The sequence below is a fragment of the Carettochelys insculpta genome, chromosome 1 (assembly GCF_033958435.1).
Source record: "Carettochelys insculpta isolate YL-2023 chromosome 1, ASM3395843v1, whole genome shotgun sequence".
Classification (NCBI taxonomy): domain Eukaryota; kingdom Metazoa; phylum Chordata; order Testudines; family Carettochelyidae; genus Carettochelys; species Carettochelys insculpta.
This window is the reverse complement of record NC_134137.1, coordinates 15220254-15241151: the sequence shown is the minus strand read 5'-3', so window position 1 is coordinate 15241151 and position 20898 is coordinate 15220254. Positions and strand designations below refer to the sequence as shown.

Here is a 20898-nt window from a genome sequence, read left to right as displayed (position 1 = left end):
CACCTGCGCCTAGCAGTGTGAAGGGCTGGGACAGGCTGCCCTTGACCCCACCCCTTCTACTCTTGGAACCGCCTCTTCCAGGAGCCTGGAGCAAGAGCCTACACCTCCCACTCATTATCTAGGGGCCTGCAGAGGCTGTCAGCTCCCCTGTTTTTAGGGCTGATGCTATACTGTTCCAAAACTCCCTCTTTAAAATTGCTTTTCTCCCTGACACAATAGCCAAAACGTCATGTTCCAAGCTTTCCAGTGATTACTTTATTGGAGTTCTTCATAAAAAATGCTTTTAAAACTGCATATCCACACCATGTCTCCCACAAAAGTGTTTCGGGCTCCTCTCCGAAAGCACCCCTTACCAGAAAGACACTTAGTATTTCTAGGCATGCTTCCTGGGAAATCTGTTCATATTGACCCAGCCAAGGCCGAAAGACTCGGCAGCTTTTTCAGCATCCCAACCCTACTAAAGCTTCAGGTTTCCAAAACATTTGGGGTTTGAAAAAGATTCAGAGAATCCCAGCAGAGAGACCGATTCTAACTTTTGTTCCTTTTATGGTGAGAGGGTAGCATCTAACCTTTATGGCGATGCTAGCTCTGCCTTTCTTTTGCTGTCTAGCCATTTTCGGTTTGATAGAGAAATCAAGTGGATAAGGTGTGTTATTCTGTATCTACTTCTTGTCTAACTCCAATTCAAACTTTATTCAATCTCCACTATTTCAAAGTGCAATATCATAACCTATTAAAAAACAAGTATTAAGAAACTGTACCTATCTTGTTAAATTTATAACTGGAATACACTGGAATATTTTGGCTTTATTTTTTTCCTTATAAATAATGAAAACACCGACATTTCCTTTTGTGTGTGTGTGTGCTTGTGAAGCTAATAGATCATCTCCACGAGACAGCCAGCAACGATGAATTGCAATACGTTATTACTGAGAGGGGACGGTTCAAGCCGATATTCACACCGCAGTCAATGAAGAGTAAGGGGGAGGGGGAAGCAGTGATGTTCCGGAGAAGGGTGAGAGGAGCACCGTAGGATTAGCAGGAACAACCTCCTTCACTGACCGGCTGCTCTTGAGGCTTTTCCAGTTTTATGTCAATCACTGGAAGGAGGAAGTTAAGGCAAACACATCTCCCCTTGGCCCTGCTGGGGCCCCAGACCGCCTTGCACCGAACACAGGACCCAGCAAGGATGGTTGGCAAAAATCACTCTCATTCTGCACTGCAGCCGGGTGGGGCTTTTGGCTGGTATTTTCAGAGGACCCTAACACAGTCGGCCTAACACAGCACAGCTTCTAGAAGTCACTTGAGGTAAGCTCTGCCTGGGCCTGCACCGAGCACCACCCGGCCCACATGCCCCAACCTCCTGCTCCTGCCCTGATGCCCTTCCTGTGTGTCAAACCCCTTGGTTCCAGCCCAGAACACCTCCTGCATCCCAACCCCCTCATCTTCAGCTCCTCCCCAAGCCAGAACCCTCCCTCCTCCACACACTATCCCCAACCCTTGGCCTCCTCCTGTAAGTCTCCTTTCTGGTGCCATCCTGGAACTCACATGCCCAGTGCCTGTACCCACTCAACCTCTCTGCCTGCCACTCCAGAGCCCACTGGTCCGGGCACATTCCTCACCCCCTCTGAGCCTCTACCCATTGCCTCAGCTTCTTCCTGCACCCTGAACTCCTTACTTCTGGCCTCAGCCCAGAGCCCACAGCTGGAGCACAGACCCCTCTTGCCCCCAGCCCCTCAAGCACCCTGGTGACGATGAGCTGGGGTGGGGTTGGGAGTGGAACAAGGGTGGACCTTCAGAGAAGGGGCGGGACAGGGTGTTGGGTTTTGTGCAAGCAGAACTTTGGTGGCCCTAACTTAGAGATGTCTCTCACTGCCACTGCAGAGCCTCACATCAAGGGGACGAAGCGAGCAGTTACTCCTCGTTGCTTCCTGCTGCTCCAGAAACCTCCGAGAAAAAGGGGCTCCACTCAGTTATCACTGCCCAGAAGAGCCCTGGGCCCAAGGGCTGCATGTGAGAGGGAAGGGGCAAGACAGAAGAGGAAAGTGAGGAAGCAAAAGGGCTCAAAGCCATTGGCAGTAACTGCAGGGTCACAGCGAGAGACGGGGATTTGGCTTGAACGAGTCCGACAGCCTGAAGAGCAGGCAGTCCAGCCCTCAGACGTGCTTGCCCAGAAATGGGTGATTGGGTGTCAGGAATCCAGGTGGGGGGGAAGAGGAGAGTAAAAAAATTAGGATTTTAAGGTACATCCTCTCAGCCTACAGGTTCAGAGGGTGCTGGTGGCACCGTTACACACTCAGTTAACTGGACCGGATCAGGAAACGGCAATTCCCAAGTACACAGACAGGTACATTCAGTTAATTCTACCCACAGCACCCACTCCACGGCAACCAATACCAAATGCACTATCTGCAGGGGTGAGGCTTCAGTCCATTCCTGACTTCCTAAAGAAGCTTGTTCCAATCCGCTCCACCTCCCCTTCACCACACCCCCCACGATGGGGTGCTGGAGCACCTTCTCTCCCACCCTTTTGCTAGGCAGCATTCCCAGGCGCTGGGAAGGCCTGTGGGGGACGTAACCCTGACTGCCTTCCCTAAGCTCTCTTTCACTTCCTGGTAGCACTAAGTGGCTTGTGCTGCTTTCCCAAGACCTACCCCTTGCAATGACAGCCCACAGCTAGCAATGGCACCTGGCCATGCAAATGATCAAATGCTCCCTTTGCAGTGCTCGGATGCCCAAGCCTGATGCTCCATTGTTCAAGTGCACCCACAAATGCCAGGGAGAGTGCAGACCCCCGATTCCCAAACACACTGGCTTGTAGCAGCTCAGCACAAGTCTCCAGTGGGCCTCTGCTCAGTTCGCTCAGGCTGGCGCACCATTCATGAGACTAGTAGCATCTCGGGGAGGACGCTTGTCTTTACAAGGGATGGAAGGAAATAAATGGGGAAAGGTCAGAAGGAAAACGAAGCAAGCGGCCTTTGCCGCAGTTCTGTCGGGTCGTTTTCATTCTCTAAATCCTCTCACACTTAATAGGAAAGATGTTTGATAAAGAGGCTTAAAGCTGCAGCTCTGCCACCACCACCACACAGCTCAGTTACGGAGCATGAAAGCCTGATGATTAGCCCCTTGAACCCACAGGGTTCTGTCAATAACAGGCAGTGGAAAAAACCTCCTCCCTGGGCTTTGACTCATTTCTATGGAAGAGGGGAGACACACTGGTGAGTTGCTTTGCTACCTGTACCCTGCAGAAAGCTCAACGCAAAGGGGCTTTATTGCTCTCGCATTTGGAGACTGGATGAAACTCCCTGGTGGAGGCAGCAGGGTGCTGGCACATGCAAGGACTGAGCTGACCCTGTCCTTATTAATAAAATAGGCCCCGATTAGCCTGGCAGCTGTGTGCTGCTGAGAGAAGGTCCTCGATTAATCAAATACATGTCACATGGAGGAAGCTCAGGATTTAGCAACTGCAACACAACTGCTAAATCCATGGTTCTTCCTCTGAAACAAATGCGATGCTTTTAAAGAATCTTTAGTTACACCTGATGTGCTCATGTCATCCATGCCAGGTGTGCTCTCTTCTAATTCCCGCCTCACTCCTTGCCAAAAGAACCACATCACTGCACTCTCAGGGGCTCGGAAGCTCATGCTGCCAGCTGCTCATTTGAAATAGATTATTCCATCCGACCTACCCCTCCATCCTCCCACCTCTTTCCAAGACCAAGACCTGCTGTGATCTCACCTTCTTCGTCACCCACGTCAATTCCCATCTCCTCTCATCTTGCAACTCCTCTAGCGCCAGCCACAAACCACCTCGTCCCACCCTTTCTCCACTCCACCCTGTCCTTTGGCTTTGTCCCCTTGAAAAAAGCACACATGTACGCAAACCCCCCCAACCCACCCACTTAGAGGCCCGTTAGCCCTGTCTCCAGTTACTGTGCTGTTTCCATTCTTCTTTGTGTAACTCACACACCTGGGAGTGGTTCGCTGTCTCATGTACTGGCACCTGGACCACTTACACAGACAAAGAATGTGTCTCCTCTATGGCGTTAGCCAGCCAGCTGGCTTTTAGCTCAAACTGTAGATGCTCCTGCACTGAGCTCCAGAGGTGTGAGGCAGCCTGGTGGTGGTTACACATGTAGTATCAAGAGAAGCAGAGATGATGGAAAAAGTTGGAGAGGACACTGGTTGCAAGCAGTGTGGAGTTGGCTCATTGCACTCAACTTCTCCAAGCCTTGACAATTTGATCACCTGGCTCTCCCACCTCAGCAAAGCGGCTCTTGGGGAAATCCCCTTATACTGCTCTTTGAGGGGCTCCCGCCAGGGCACCCTCTTGCTTCTCACTCTACGCTGAGTGATCTTCGCTGCACGCTATTTGGAAACACACACAACATGCCTCCATTCAGCCAATCCCATCTCAGCTGAAGCAGCTGGATTTTGGCCATGGTGTGTATGTCTCCTCCTGAACCCTCTGCCTTCTTTACCCACTAACACCACACTGATCTCCTGTTACTCTGGCCTGTACACTTGAGTCACTTTTGCACTCAAATCTTGCAATCCATTCTCTGTAAAACACATCTCGGACCTCAAATCCTCCAGGGCCCTTTCTTGACTCCTGCAGACTCCTCCTTTCTAGCCTCCTGGACATCAAACCTGTTCCAAGTTCTGGGTGAAGAGTTCCCTTACTCGTCGTTCTCACCACACTCTCCTTTTAACCCCTTTTCCCACCACACTGAATTCAGGCCTCTTGCCCTCATATCCCGGGCTCTTCCCATCTGACCAGCCCTGTTTATACATTCATGTCCCCACACAGCCCTCACACCTCTGCTCCACTCGTGATGCCAAGCTCAATACTTCCCTCATTCTCTTACAGCCTGTTCCGTGATTGTCCCTGCACTTTCTTCCAGGTTGCTCCTACAGCATGGAACACTTCCACTCACTAGTCTGTAAGGGTTGTACCCTGTCCTCAGCACACACTTCGGGGATACCTATAAGCAATCAGCCAACTTAAAACAGCAAGGTGGGTGGCCACCAGGGGCAGATTTTATATTTATGCTTTTCCTCCCCCATCCTGTGCCTGTTACTCAGAGATTGCACATCCCCATTGGGGAAAGCACCTAGCCATTCGAACATGTAGAGGATACTGTCTTCTCTGCTTTTGTCCTGTGTGCTCTCCATTCCAGGCAAGGCAGCTGCCACACGTCGGAAAAGCTGCAAGAGAGAAAGGCAAACAAAACTGGATTAAAAGTGTAATGATGTTTCTGACAACGTGTTCCAGCTCTGCAGGACACCACAGGGTGACCTTATATGTGCTTGTTTACTTGCTCTAGATCTGCACTGGCTACTCTAAAAGACCAGCACCCAGAGTAACCTTTGCATCTGGGCCACCCGGGAGTGCACCACCTTGTTAGCACTGGAGGTTTCATTAGCTGCACACACTAGCTATGTAGCAACAGTTAAATAATCCATTAGTGTCTTTGGAAGCAAGAAACTCACTGGGGGAGACAGGAACCCCGGCGCTCCAACTGTGGTCCGGGCCACTGATTTGCAGAATGACGTCGTGCAAATCTCTTCACCCCAGACAGTTCCCCCGTGTATAACGTGAGGATTCAGACCCTCCCAACCCCACAGACAGCTAAGTGTAAGTTAATGGTTACACATTCAGTGCAACGGACAGCGCACGACAGATGCCAGGTTCTAGCATGAAAACGTGCACCCCCAAAAGTAGGGTGAATCCGGCCCTGGCCATGCTTTGGGAGTTACTTGATAGTCCTTTCCCATTTATGCAGACTTCTGCCTCTAATTTGTACCCACCCAACTGCATTTTCCTTGGTGTGTTCAGCTCCAGGGTGTTTTAAAGCCAGGCTCTCCATCACAACCTACCTTCTTCCCCCTCTTCTGCACCTTCTAAAATTAGTGAGGATCTTTCCCGCAATATGGAGCTCAGCTTTGGGCAGTGGCTGCCAGACGGCATCTCCTCAACCCGCTAGGCAAAAACCTGCAGCCGGCTGCCACTATGCACCTGTGCCACCAACTCTGTTCATTATTTCGCTGTCAGTAACACCTTTCCCAAGGTTCTCAGTGCTCGTGTGTGACATGGGAAATGTTTTCCTCACACTGTGGCACTCGGGTATCGTCCCACGGGAGCATTCTGCTGCAAAGGACCGTGCCTTTACTGAGCAGTGTTCTCCCAGAGAACCGGCCACATCACGCAGAGGGGACTTGCCCAGCCCTTCACGACACCGTACGGTCTTTGCCAGTGCACCTGAGAGTTACATGCCGACTCAAGTATGCTCCTCTGGCGCGTGAGAAGAGGAGATGCCAGAGAGCACGTGATTTTCCTCTTGTCTGGAGCCCCCACAGAACAACCCTTTCAAAAGCAGAGGATTGGAGCTATGCTACTGTGTGCAGTTCCTGCCTGGGAGCAGGCACAAGAAAGAAGCTGCTGCACACACAGAGGGAGTTAAACTTCCATAAGCTAAACACTGAGCTCACTATGTCGATGTGCTGAGAGGCACCATGGGGACTGGGCTGCAAGAGTCCAGGTGCCTGGGAGTTTACCAATCAGGAGCACATAAATATGGCTGCTTCTGAAGAGCAACAGGCCTGCTGAGACAATTGCTGCTATGGTGACAGACACGAAGTGTCCGAACCCCACCGCCACCGTGTCAGCCTTACAGCAGTATCCCTTGGAAGAGATCCTACTGTTTTTACCCATCTCTCTGGACCCACACAAGTTCTCTTCCACCTACTCCAAGAAGCCAGCTCCCCCGGAAACTGAACAACTTCCATGGCTGTTTTCAGACATCTGGGGTGAACCTGTTCATATTATGAATTTACCACCTGTAAACAATGCTGAAATTAAATTGAGCAAGACTTTGTTGGCATGAGCCACTATGCAAGTGTTGCTGGAACAAAAGACGACCATGCCTACCTGTAACAGACCTGAGGGGTGGCCCAAACTTCACCTAGGTCTGTTTGCCATTACTGATGTGTGTGGGGCTGCTACAAGGTGTGATGCCAAAACTAAACAGGAGGCATAACAGAGGCCTCAGCAAAGCAAGTTTCCCCCATAGCACCTCTCTCACCCGCTTCTTGAGGGATGTTTACGCCACACGCCCAGCCAGTATCCAGTCTGTACTGTGAGAGCTAATGATCACACCTGGTAATGAATCTTGGTCATGTGTCATCTAAAGCATTCAATAAGAAAGTACCAGCTTAGAAATCCCCAATCATCTCCCTTCTTTATGTCCAATCCGTCCTTAGCCAAGGAAACCACCACATGTGCAATGTGTACCAGGATGTGACCTGAGACCAGAACACGGTACAGCCCAGACTCTGGGACAGCTCAAGTACCAATATGGGATGGATGTGAAGCATTGACCTAGAAGAACAAAAGTTTGTATCCCACTGCTGGTCTCCATGTCCTCCAGCAGTTCCTTTGAGCCATCCACACAGTCCAACCTCTTTGAAAGATTTAACCGACTTCTCATACACCAGCTACAAAAAAGCAATAATGAACAGCCACTGACAAGAAATACCAGCAAAGCACACCAGCTTCTCAGATATTTAACTTTACTGTTCCTCAGTTGTGGATGGAGGTTGGAGGAGACGAAGGGGAAGGCATGAAAATCTACAGGGTAAATGCCTGTTCTTCCAAAGTATGAATGGCGGGAAGGGTTTGTTGATCAGGAAATAGCTACACTAATTTGGCAAGTCAGTGTACAGAGGGGGAGCTTGAGTTCATTACCCCCACCTATGCTCCCTGAGGCAGATTCTTGCCAGCATACGTCATACAACTGCTAGGAAAAGCAGCACTGCCTCCAAAGCATTTTTTAAGACAAAGTTCTTTTAAATTGGAAAGACGCTGGCACTTTGCTCGGATCACAAGAGGAAGTCAGGGAGACAGGACCAGCTTCCCCTTCTTTTTCAGCTGGTCTGCAAGATTCTCATGGCCATTGTCATCACATCATTTGCAGACAGCCCAGTCAACTGCTTTCCTTCCATTCATGTTTAAAAGGAGGATTTCAACATAAGAATGGCCATAGTGGGTCAGATCAAAAGTCCATCTAGCTCAGTATCCTGTCTTCCAATAGTGGCCAATGCTGGACGCCCCAGAGGAAGTGAATAGAGCAGGTAATCATTGACTGATCCGGCTCCTACTATCCCCTTCCAGCCTCTGACAAACAGAGGCTAGGGGCACTGTTCCTACCCATCTGGGCTAACAGCCATTGATGGACCCAACCTCCATGAATTTATCTCGCTCTCTTTTAAAACACTGAAAATCCTGGTCTTCACATCGGCTCTCTCAATATAATACTGATCATCTGCCTTCAAAGGCAAAATCTTTACAGCCAACAGTACAAGAAGCTACTGCAGATCCTAAGAGTCCAGCATTATACTCATGCCAACCACACTTCCAGAATAGAAATGCCTTGTTCTCTTTTGGTAGTAACTTTGGGACAAGCCAAACGCATTATTGGCAGTATCCAAATTCCCTCTTTACCAGCTCAGCCTGGCCTGCCTACCACTTCATCTCTCCTTCAAACATTCACTACCCCAGCTGCTCACGTTTTACACTTAAAGCACCAAAGTACTTTTTCACTTGAGTCCTATTCAGGAATTGCGTTCCTGGCTGGAGGGAGGCAGTTTGTCCCCTTCACATCTAATCTCTGGATGCAGAATAATCCTTCCTGCAAAATAATATAGACTTGCCCAAGGCAGGGCTCTTTCATTGCCGCATTACAACAAAAAACTGACGTCATACTCATAATATCTGGCAACTTTTTCCAAAAGTCCACAAGTCTCTTGTCAGCACCAGCCCATTGCTAGGAGAAAGGGCAGCTTTCCCACCGCGGGGGTCTTAGAAGCTGGCTCTCTCTGGGCTTGCAGTCTGCAGGGCCTGATCACTGCTGAAACAAGTCCTGTAGGTCTGTCTCAGGCACAGAATGTGCTTGTTGGAGCTGAAAGCATGCTCACCTCTAAACCTTGCATATGAGAAACTGAACAGAGATGGTAAGATTTTCAGTGCGGGAAAATTTTATTTAAAGCACCATGACCATTTATGATGGCTGTATAAACTGCACTGCAGAGCAACGTAGCCGAGTGATCATTTCTGTTCAAAAGGAAGCTTTCATCATTTTCAAGCCTGGAAAGACATAGGCGAGATCAGAAGGTCAGACTTGGGGGGGCCAAAAAAAGGTGCTGGCACAATATAACTACAAAGCAGAAAGTCACCAGGACCAACAGTATTGAGCCAAGAGTGCAGGAATTTAAGAATGAAGAGCGCCCTGAACTACCAACAGAAGAAAATGTACATTAGCCACAGCAACCATTAAACTCTCCTACTGTAGCTGAGGGTGACAAACTGATGTGGAGGGAAGTTGGACTATCACCCAGTTCCAAGCTGAAGCATTTCATTTGTGAAAGACATGCATCAAATGTTACAAAAATAGTACGATTCCTTTAGAACTTCAAGGATGCTTTCACTTCAGGCACATTTAATCCAGATTCACAGATACGACAGCCCATTCCCTAGGCTTTTCCTGCTCTCATTTTCTTGTCAGTCACAAAGAAAAGCCTGCTCTGGCTTTAGACCTGGGAACAGGACTCACGCTGAGGGAAAAGCCTCCCACCTGAGCGCCCAAAATGAGGCTTCCCTAGGCAAAGCTCAAGCCCTATTCCTCCACATCACGTATATTCAGCTAGATTCCACATGCAAACAGACCGAGCTACACTATTCCTCTGGGTCACAGGCAGCTGTTCTGCTGCACATGCATTGTTTTTCTGTCTTTATGAAAGTCAGTAGGGGCAGACCCTGAGATTTACACAATTAAACCTTAAAAACGGGATTTTCCACATCTCTACCTGACTTCTAGGACAGAAAAGCTGTTAGAATTATTCAAGGATGTCAATAAAAGCACAGACAACTGAAAAATATAATTCAGACTTTCAATCCTCCAAGAAGTTATTATGGAAATGTAAGAGGCCAAGAGCAGAGGGATAAAGTTCTGCTAAGCATGAGAAACTGACTCAGAGGAAAAACAAGGAACAAAATGTTGATTTTCAACAAGGCAAAGAGCTGGCAGCCTCAAGGATTTGTAGTGAGATATAAATGTATTTCTTGAACAATCTGGAGAAAGCGGGAGGAGCAGGGGGGTTACCCAGCTAGCAAGATTCGCAGACAAGCACGCATCTGCTGCTTCATCTAACCCGAATAACTCCACAGGGATGTCAAGCTAGCCAAATGAGATGTGCACTGGCAGATGAAATTCACTGCTGACAAATGCAAGTTAATGCACATTAGCAAAAGAATATCAAGTACTCAAGCAAATTTGCAGGTGACAGCCAGCTCAATAAAGCATCTGCTAGATGCACAGCAGCACTCAAAAGCATTAGGGTGCACACAGAGCAGGGGAGGGGACATGCAAAGCAAAAAAGCTCAAGTACCCTCCCAGGGCTATTTTACCATCCAGGCCCATGTACTGTACATACTACTGAGGAAGAAAATTCAAAGATATCATCAATGCAGTCTCCTAGTTATCTATTCTCGGTGCTTGTACTATAGACCATGTTACTGTAGTATGATTACTTCACCCTCTAAGTATCCTCCCAGCACCCCTGGCAAGCGGGGTAGTGCTATTTTCCCTAGCTGGATGATAGGGATCTGAGGCACAACACCTAGGGTATGTCTTCAGGGTTCGAATTTGCACGCCTAATAGGCATGTGCACAAAACTGAACTATCGGGGGTCAACACCTAAATCTCATAAGTAGTAACGGAGGTCGATGGAAGAGTTTCTCCCAGCGACCTCCCTCTGTGAGGATGGCCAGATAAATCAATTGTAGATAAGTTGCTTCCAGCCACGCAACTGCTGCAGCTGGAACTGCGCATCTACAATTGACTGTAAGGTCTAGGGTAGACCTGGCCATAGTCACTTCCTCTGGCATAGGGAAGTCTGTGGCAGAATTGGGAACTGAGCTTGGGTTTCCCCAAAGGCCCAGGCTGGTGTCCTTACCATTGGATAATCATCCTCTCTTGTCTCCTCTCTGGAACCTCTAAATACCCAGCCACGGGGAAAGAGCCCATAAGGAGACAAAACAAGCCACTGGAAGCTCCCCACATGCAAACTTGGGTAAAGAAAGGGAGGAGCAGAAGTAGCTTTATACTTCAGTGGGGATTTTAAGAGGAAATTCTACATGGAAGTGCTGAGAAAGATGAATGGAGGCACTGGAACTATGAGGAGCGACGCAGTCAGGTAAACCATGACTTAACAGGCTCACAAACATTTACTCACTACGGTTCCTAGAACAACGTGTGGCTTTGTTAGCCATTGAGAGACATGAAACCAGGTCTGAGTTCACCTGTGATATCCGAACAGAAACAGAATGCAAGGACGAAGGACAACTGTAGGTAGAGCACAGCTGATGACCCCAGGCTGGCTCAGCACCCAACAGGCCGCAACAGTGAAAATCCATCCACTTATTCCAGTCCCTAAATAGGAGTCTCAAAGTCTGACCCAGCTGGGGAGGTGGTGCTCTTTAGAAAATCTGGCCAGACCACAATAAGATCTAGGGAGAACACTAAAAAAGCTGCTAGTTTCCGACTTCTTATATGTTAATGGGCAGAGGAGGGTGAAATCACGCCACCTCTCTGTGCCACAGTTTTTAGGAGGCCTTTTTCACAGCATGCTCTGTTGATTTGTTTAAAGTGCTTTGAAATCCCTGGAAGGATGATATTACAGAAGTGAGGAACATGAGCCACATACCCCTTCCCCGCCCGGCTGGCTGGCTACACTCAACCAGCACTTCAAGTCAAGGTCACAAGCTCAGCCAAAAATTCACATTTTTAAAAAATGAACCTGTTGATGGGACCTGATGAGATTATGGCATTTAAAACCAGCTGTTGACAGAGAGGATAAATGTAATACAGCAATTCCTTCTTTACAGTCAGGCAAGGAACAAAATTTATGCCTTTCACTAGATTTTCAACCAACATTATTGGACAGAAAAGGGAATCGGCAGCTAAGAAAAGCTATTTTCTCTTTTATGAGCCATGTGCTTATGAGCCAGCACATGTGTGAATAAATCCAATTAGGGAAAGCAGGATGGCTGGAAAGCAGCCTCATTCAGAGACCTTATCCCTTTCACACTACTTCAGCAGTCAGTGTATTTTATCTCACTGACTTCGGAATTTCACAGGCAGCTGCACCCGCTTGGCACCTTTTCAAGGCGGAGGGTGAAATGCAGAAGCATGTCAGAGCAATAGGCACAAGGAGACTTCCACCAGGCAATTTTCACATCTCGCTCTGCCACAACAGACTAATGGGTCACTCCTCCTCCACTTACCTCAGGCAAAACAGCCAGTTCAGGAAAGTCCAGGTACACTACAATTTCCTATGCCAGATAATTGGTCCAACCAAGCTGGGGATCTAACAGCTTAATGTAGTAGGCATCCTTCAGTCTGCATGGACTATGGATCGCGCCCTTTAAAGTTTCAACTGAGGACTTCATTTACAGCGTCCGTTGTGACTATAAAGACCCACACGAGAGAGACAGTCCTTGCTGCATCTCTTGCAGATGTAGTGGATGTCTGGCAAGTCCTTATTGTGCTTTCTGTGCGCTCGCTTCTCCTCTGCTAGCTGTCTGATCTTCAACTCGCCCTTCTGAAGGCCCTTGTGTAACCCCTGCCTCCATCTGCTGCGGTCGTCTGCTAGATCTTCCCAGTTGTCCAGCTCGATGTCTACTTCTCTGAGGTCTCTCTTGCAGACATCTTTGTAACGCAACTGGGGGCATCCGGGAGGTCTTTTGCCAGAGGCTAGCTCACCATACAGGATGTCTTTTGGAATCCTTCCATCGTTCATCCTGTGGACATGGCCAAGCCAGCGGAGTCGACGCTGCCTGAGGAGGGTGTGCATGGCTGGGATTCCAGCTTGCTCGAGGACGGCAACGTTGGTCACTCTGTCCTTCCATGATATTCCAAGGATGCACCTGAGGCAGCGCAAGTGGAAGACGTTCAGCCTCTTTTCCTGGCGGGCATACAGGGTCCAAGTCTCGCTGCCATAAAGGAGGGTGCTGAGGATGCAGGCTCTGTAGACTTGCATTTTGGTGTGAGTGTACAGCTTGTTGTTATTCCACACTCTCTTGCTGAGTCTGGACAGAGTTGTGGCCGCTTTTCCGATCCTCCTATTTAGCTCAGTGTCCAACCACAGGGTGTCAGTGATGGTGGACCCGAGGTAAACGAACTCATGGACAACCTCTAACGTATAGGTGTCAATGCTGATTGATGGGGATTCAGCAACATCCTGACCGAGTACGTTTGTCTTCTTTAGGCTGATGGTAAGCCCAAAGTCCTTGCACGCTTTGGAGAACCGATCCAGCAGTTTTTGAAGCTGGTCTTCTGTGTGAGACACTACAGCAGCATCGTCTGCCAACAGCATGTCTCTGATGAGGACTTCTCGCACCTTAGACTTAGCTTTCAGCCTTCCAAGGTTAAACAGTTTCCCATCAGATCTTGTGTGCAGCAAGATGCCCTCTGTTGAAGATCCAAAGGCATGCTTCAGGAGGAGTGCGAAGAAGATCCCGAACAATGTTGGAGCAAGCACGCATCCTTGTTTGACACCGCTCCTGATTCTGAAAGCATCCGATAATGCGCCGTCATATTGGATGGTTCCTCTCATGTTTTCGTGGAACGACTGGATCATCTTCAGCAACCGTGGAGGACAGCCTATCTTGTGGAGCAGTTTGAACAGACCATCCCTGCTGACCAAGTCAAAAGCCTTGGTCAGGTCGATGAAGGCTATGTAGAGTGGCTTTCTCTGCTCCCTGCACTTCTCCTGCAGCTGCCTTAGAGAGAAGACCATGTCAACGGTAGACCTCTCTGCGTGGAATCCGCACTGCGATTCGGGGTACACCCTCTCAGCAATCTTCTGGAGTCTGCCAAGGATGACACGAGTGAACAGTTTACCAGTGACACTTAGGACGGAGATTCCACGGTAGTAGTTGCAGTCGCTTCTGTCTCCTTTGTTCTTATACAACGTTACAATGTTAGCGTCACGCATATCCTGTGGAACCTCACCCTCTTTCCAGCACAGGCACAGTAGCTCATGCAGGGGTTCCAGGAGTGTGTCCGCGGCACATCTGATTACCTCTGGTGGTATACCATCCTGGCCAGGGGCCTTTCCAGCTGCAATGCTGTCGATGGCTGTCTTCAGTTCATCCACAGTCGGCTCTTGGTCCAGTTCATCCATTACTGGTAGGAGCTCGACAGCATCGAGGGCTGCGTCAACCACAACATTCTCGCGTGAGTACAGCTCGGAGTAGTGATCAACCCAAAAGGAAATCACAACCCGAACATTAAAATGGACCTCTCCCTGAACCAGGGGCCCTCGACCCTTTCCATACCCATTCCTCCCCTCTCTCACTGTCCATCTCAACATGGGAGAGGTAGGCTGGTTATTGTCCTCGTGGAAAACCCATGCGCAAGACATGAGAGAAAGGGGCTACCCCAGGAGAACAGCGATTAGGAAGAAGTTTCATTGTACAGAGACAGTGATGAGAGATGTAGCAATTCTTACCTATTAGAGACAGGCAAAAATCAGAGATGAGCAAGTGTCGAAGTGTTCACTTAAGTCCAGGTTACAGAACAGGGTTACCTCATGGAGCTGTGGGTCTCGAACTATTGCTACAAGAAACTCATCCTGCCATGCACTTCGCGGCTTATAAAACAGATGTGAAACATACCAGAGATCACTGTTGTAAGAGTTGTTCTAAGGAGTCACGTTTGGCTCTGGATGCTGCCACTCCTCTTGTGGCTCCTGCCCTGCCGTGGCTGAAATAATACAACTAAATTTAATTGGTTTAATGGCCGGCAGGGTGGCGGGAAGCATCCGGCCACTAAGCCAATTAAATTTAGTTCCATTATTTCAGCGTGCCAGGGCAGGGAGCCACCCACACTGCAGGTGGGGGAAGTGAGCAGGAGAGCTGGAGGCAGGGGTGGCCAAGTCTGCCCCTGCTGGAGCTGCACAGCCCTGCTGAGGAGGCGGTGAAGGGGAGAAGCAGTGGGGGGAGAGAGGTGTGTAGCTGGAGGAGTTTATCAGCTAAGACAGGTTAATCCTGAGCATGGGGGCACTCAGTGGAATGAGGCAGGTAAAGCCTAGAGAAAGGGGGCAGGTCTGGGGCTGAGGGGGTTAAGCCTGGGGATGCAGGGGGTGCGGTTTGGGGCTGAGAGGGCTCAAACCTGGGGATGGGGGGGCAGATCTGGGGGCTGAGAGGGGTAAAGTCTGGAGACACGGGTAACAACTGCCTAACTGGTGCAAATCATTGTGCGCTGTTCTTAAAATAGGGGTGACCAAAAGTACGGTTTGATGGTATTTATTAAGGACTGTCTTGTATTCACATGCATTGTGGCTCTTGATGCAGTGATTTTGTGACTAAATTTGAAAAAATGGTGTCTTGCTAAGTTGGCTGCAGACCTCTGCTCTAATACCTCCACTTTCTCTGCCAAGACTTCAAGAGACCCGGTGGGCTGAACTCTAATTTGCTCTGAGCTCAGTTGGCTTATGGATTTCTAAGACGCTGGAACACACCCTAGATAGCCTTTTAGAGCCTTGACTGGACCAGCAAACTGCCCAAATAAAGAAAATTTTGCAGTAAGGCAGAATTGTTAAGTAAACCTAAGCAAGCAATCCAGCTTTGCCTTAATCCTCAAGGGGCCCCTTAAATCTACAGGAAACTTGAGGGGCTCTGCTGATACTCGGAGGAATTCTAGGCCAGCACAAGAGATAATTTTGTTCCGCTGTAACTACCAACTTCTTAACATGCTACTGGAACAGACCATCTATCAAGCCAGAAAGGTACCTGAAAATCTGCTCTCCTTCAAGGATTCTCCTTTTCGAAGCCAGGAGGAATGTCACATGCACATGAACTAGAGCTCAGACCAGTATAGTCTACAGTCCATTGATTTTTAACTGGGGTTAAATGACTAAATGCCTTTAGAAAACTGCACCTGCATACCTGGTGGGGGGCCCTAAACTAACAGATCTGGGAGCAGCACAGAAACCAGCCAGAAACACTGTCATGTACCAGTCTTGGCAGATTCTGCAGTTAGAAGTGATGAGTCTTGTTCCATCAGTTTTTTTTTTTTTTTAAATAATTAGAGGCATGCCTAGGGAGAGGACAGGGAAATGCAAATGCCAGCTGGAACCACCAAGACAACTGAAAAAGCCTCAAGTGGCCAGATTTCCAAGCTAGTTTATCTACTGGTGAAACCTTTTCCAGTGTTTGACTTGACTTCAACAGTTGCACCTCTGAATCAAATCAGGTACTTGATTACTTATGAACCACTGGAGAACAAACCCTTTCTGCTTAACTAAGATGCCTTCCAGCAGCCTTCTAAAGACAAGGAGAACTTGGTTATGTCATCTATTTTCCTATGGACTCATGTATTCTGTCTTTTCCTGGAGACCAAATGGGGTTTCAGGGTCCGAAGAGGGAGAGTCACTACCTTGGGAACAGAGCCCCACAAAGTCTCCTTGAGAAGGAGAAGCCAGGAGGTCAATTTTGTTCTTCTCTTGAGTTTGACATAAGTGCAGTTGAGCCAGACTGCCATGCTCAGGTCCAGAGGACCCACTCTTCTCTGTCTCCTCTGGCAAACAAGGCAATGAGCTCAGTCCCAGAAAACAGCCACTCTAGAGCCAGAGAGCTCCATAGCTGCAGGGTGCCCCCTTTACATCTCTTCATGGCTTTCCAGCCATGCTGAACAAACGTGAGGGTCAAAGAATGAAAGCAGGTACACCAAGGCAGGGCTAGCACAGGAGTGACGGAAGCTAAGAGTCAAGTGTCAGGGTCACTGTCTCCTGTCTGAGGTCATCATCATGCCATCTGCCCCCATGGAATAAGAGATTAAGCTTCTCGCACACTATATTTCAAAACATACAGGGCAAATATCATTTATGAAACTACTAGAAGATATATTCAGCATTGCTGAGGCTTTTAACCAGAACACATTGTTTTTCTTCAGTTAAATCATTGCTCTGAGGTGGAGCTAGAGAGAAGGGGTTCAGTTTTCAGGCTGCTGCACGGGACAGGAAAACCCCAGCAAGTCTCTCACTGCTGGAGGTAGGGGCCAGGTGAGAAGCACCTGCCCATGGCCACTGCAGCTGCTGTGAGCACAGCCAGGGGAGGGATGCATGTTCCCCAGCTGAGGGACAGACACACATGAACATTTAAACTCTCTGAAATATATAGTAGAGAGCTGTCCTTTCATCCACTCTTATCCTGGTCCCCATCTCTGATCCCTTGCTGCCTCCCTGGCGTCGTTATACAGTATAACTGTTCCTGCTAGCAGAGCCCCCCTTTCCACCGTATGAAAAACAACTGCATTCCAGGCACATCCCATTGCCTTGGTACAACCAAATGCTCACCTTGGTTTAAGTTACAAAAGGAGGAAGCTGCATACGAAATGTGGTGATCCTAGCTCTTATTTAGAAGTTCCTGAACAGGCAGATGGACAGACACACTCAGACAAACACTCTCAAATATACGATAGATTTTTGGAGCAGGGATGGCCAACCCATGGCTCTTGAGCTGCATGTACCTCTTTGACCAATGAAATGCATCTTCTGCTTGGAGTTGTGTGCCAGGATTGCTTATCCCTGCTCTGGGACATGTGAAGGGAGAAGCACATGGTGGCAGTGGCTCCGGTGAGTCCCAGGCAGAATGGGCATTTGGTTAGAGTGGCAGGGGAAAGGGAGATTGGGTAACAGCAGGGGAGCTGGGAGTGCCTGAATCTTGGGGAGGGGCGGGGGGGGGGGGGTGTCGGGAGACACAGACAGACTGGGTTAAAGCAGAGGAGCTGGGAGTGTCTGGCTCTGGGAGGAGGATTGGTTAGGGCAGGGAGTCAGACTACTTGGCTCTGGGGAAGGGCATTGAGCTACACATTATATATATATATACCTATATATAGATATATATAAAAATAAATGTAAAATACCTGGCTCTTTCCACTCTATTCATGGCTATTTTGGCTCTTAACCTGTAACTGGTTGGCCACCCCTGTTGTAGAGGTTTGTAAGGCATCTATGACCCGACACAGGCACTGAGAACAAAATTTTGACAGGATTAAAATTCATCATGACTGATGTGACACCCTCTTCTTGACAACCAGAGGCTAATGACCTTGGCCAATGAGTTTACTGTATCGGAAAACTTCAAAATATTTCCTGCTTACCCTCACTCATTCTAAAAAGATTAAGTTTGTGCCAGCTGTCTCTTCCAGCCACTCGGTCCCCAGTAACATCAAGGAGACTGGAGGATGGGTGCTTTGAGAGAACTCAGAGCTCAATGCCTTCCACATATAGCAGTGACACTGGAGTTCATGGTGTCTCAGTGTGATGTATATGCTGGAGAGAAAGGATAAAAGTACTCAACCTGTGGAGTGCTACACAGTAAGGCCTTATGGAATAGAAGCAGGTGCCCATAACGAATTTCAGGGGATATGAAAAGACAAGATGACTCCCCTATCTACCCTTCCATTCACGTCAATATGTCATAAGAACATAAGAATGGCCATACTGGGTCAGACCAAAGGTCCATCCAGCCCAGCATCCCATCTGCCGACGGTGGCCAATGCCAGATGCCCCAGAGAAGGAGAACAGAAGACAATGATCAAGTGATTTATCTCCTGCCATCCATCTCCTGCCCTTGTTCTGAAGGCTAGGGCACCATACTTCATCCCTGGCTAATAGTCATTTATGGACCTAACCTGCAAAAATTTATCAAGCTCTTTTTTAAACCCCAATAGAGTCCTGGCCTTCACAGCCTCCTCGGGCAAGGAGTTCCACAGGTTGACTGTGCGCTGTGTGAAGAAAAATTTCCTTTTATTAGTTTTGAACCTACTACCCATCAATTTCATTTGGTGTCCCCTAGTTCTTGTATTATGGGAAAAGGTAAATAATTTTTCTATATTCACTTTCTCCACACCATTCATGATTTTATATACCTCTATCATATCGCCCCTCAATCGCCTCTTTTCCAAACTGAAAAGTCCCAGTCTCTCTAGCCTCTCCCCATATGGGACCCGTTCCAAGCCCCTAATCATCTTAGTCACCCTTTTCTGAACCTTTTCTAATGCCAATATATCTTTTTTGAGGTGAGGAGACCACATCTGCACGCAGTACTCAAGATGTGGGCGTACCATAGTTTTATATAGGGGAAGTATGATATCTTTTGTCTTATTATCGATCCCTTTTTTAATAATTCCTATTTGCCTTACTAACTGCCGCTGCACACTGCATGGATGTCTTCAGAGAACTATCCACTATAACTCCAAGATCCCTTTCCTGATCTGTCGTAGCTAAATTTGACCCCATCATGTAGTACGTGTAATTTGGGTTATTTTTTCCAACATGCATTACCTTACACTTACCCACATTAAATTTCATTTGCCATTTTGCTGCCCAATCACTCAGTTTGCTGAGATCTTTTTGTAGTTCTTCACAATCCCTTTTGGTTTTGACTGTCCTGAACAACTTGGTGTCATCTGCAAACTTTGCCACCTCACTGCTTACCTCATTTTCTAGATCATTGATGAACAAGTTGAACAGGATCGGTCCCAGGACTGACCCCTGGGGAACACCACTAGTTACCCTCCTCCATTGTGAAAATTTACCATTTATTCCCACCCTTTGTTTTCTGTCTTTTAACTAATTCCCGATCCATGAAAGGATCTTTCCTCCTATCCCATGACCACCTAATTTACATAAAAGCCTTTGGTATGGGACCATGTCAAAGGCTTTCTGGAAATCTAGGTATATTATGTCCACTGGGTGCCCCTTGTCCGCATGTTTATTAACCCCTTCAAAGAATTCTAATAGATTAGTTAGACACGACTTCCCTCTGCAGAAACCATGCTGACTTTTGCCCAACAATTCGTGCTCTTCTATGTGTCTTGCAATTTTATTCTTTACTAGTGTTTCTACTAATTTGCCTGGTACTGATGTTAAACTTATCGGTCTATAATTGCCAGGGTCTCCTCTAGAGCCTTTTTTAAATATTGGCGTTATATTGGCTGTCTTCCAGTCATTTGGTACCAAAGTGGATTTAAAGGATAGGTTACAAACCACTGTTAATAACGCCGCAATTTCACATTTGAGTTCTTTCAGAACCCTTGGGTGAATACCGTCTGGTCCTGGAGACTTGTTACTATTCAGCTTATCAATTAACTCCAAAACCTCCTCTAATGTCACTTCAATCTGAGTGAGTTCCTCAGATTTGTCACCTAAAAAGGCTGGCTCAGATTTAGGAACCTCTGTAACATCCTCAGCCGTGAAGACTGAAGCAAAGAAATCATTTAATCGCTCCGCAATGGCACTGTCTTCCTTGATTGCTCCTTTTATATCTTTATCGTATCTATAGCACCTCACAGTCAAAGGTATGGGAAGCAATGAAAGATCTCCTCGTGCAAGAATGGAAGCTTGTGTCCAAAAAAGCCTTGTTTACAAAGCTGTGTTCCAAGGTGATCTGCAGTACCAGTATTAAACTAAACATTAAGCCTGAAGCCAGACTGAAGAGTTTAGATATTGGAACAGGACTTTGCCTTGAAATGACAGGTTGGAGGCAAGAGTAATCTGTCAGGCCTTCAACAATGATGATGGTGGCAGACACACAGGTTTGTGAAGGAGGTACTGACAATTTACATTCAAAACTGGAACGGGGTTAAAAACTGCCTTATGTTACAATTGTTTCAGTAGACAAACATTAGTTAAAATTCACTAATCAATGCAACTGACCACGATATTTTGCACCAAACTTTCATACTAAATATACTGTTAAAAATCTCTGAATTTCCATCCTAAAATGGGCAAATTAACAGCTTGCCATTATTCTAGGCTTCATTTTTACTT

General features: G+C 47.8%; 1 protein-coding gene across 2 annotated transcripts in view; it reads right to left on the bottom strand.

Annotated features, from left to right (window-relative positions):
• Nucleotides 1–903: 903 nt before the first annotated feature.
• Nucleotides 904–20898, bottom strand: part of RAB6A (RAB6A, member RAS oncogene family) — a 90514-nt gene continuing 70519 nt past the window's right edge. For both annotated transcript variants that reach the window (XM_074979190.1, XM_074979106.1), the window contains exons 7-8: nucleotides 5142–5208; nucleotides 904–1100 (exon numbers count right to left, since the gene is read on the bottom strand). In XM_074979190.1, coding sequence (XP_074835291.1) covers nucleotides 1036–1100; nucleotides 5142–5208 — 132 coding nt within the window. In that variant the 3' untranslated portion in view covers nucleotides 904–1035. The remainder of the gene's footprint in view (nucleotides 1101–5141; nucleotides 5209–20898) is intronic.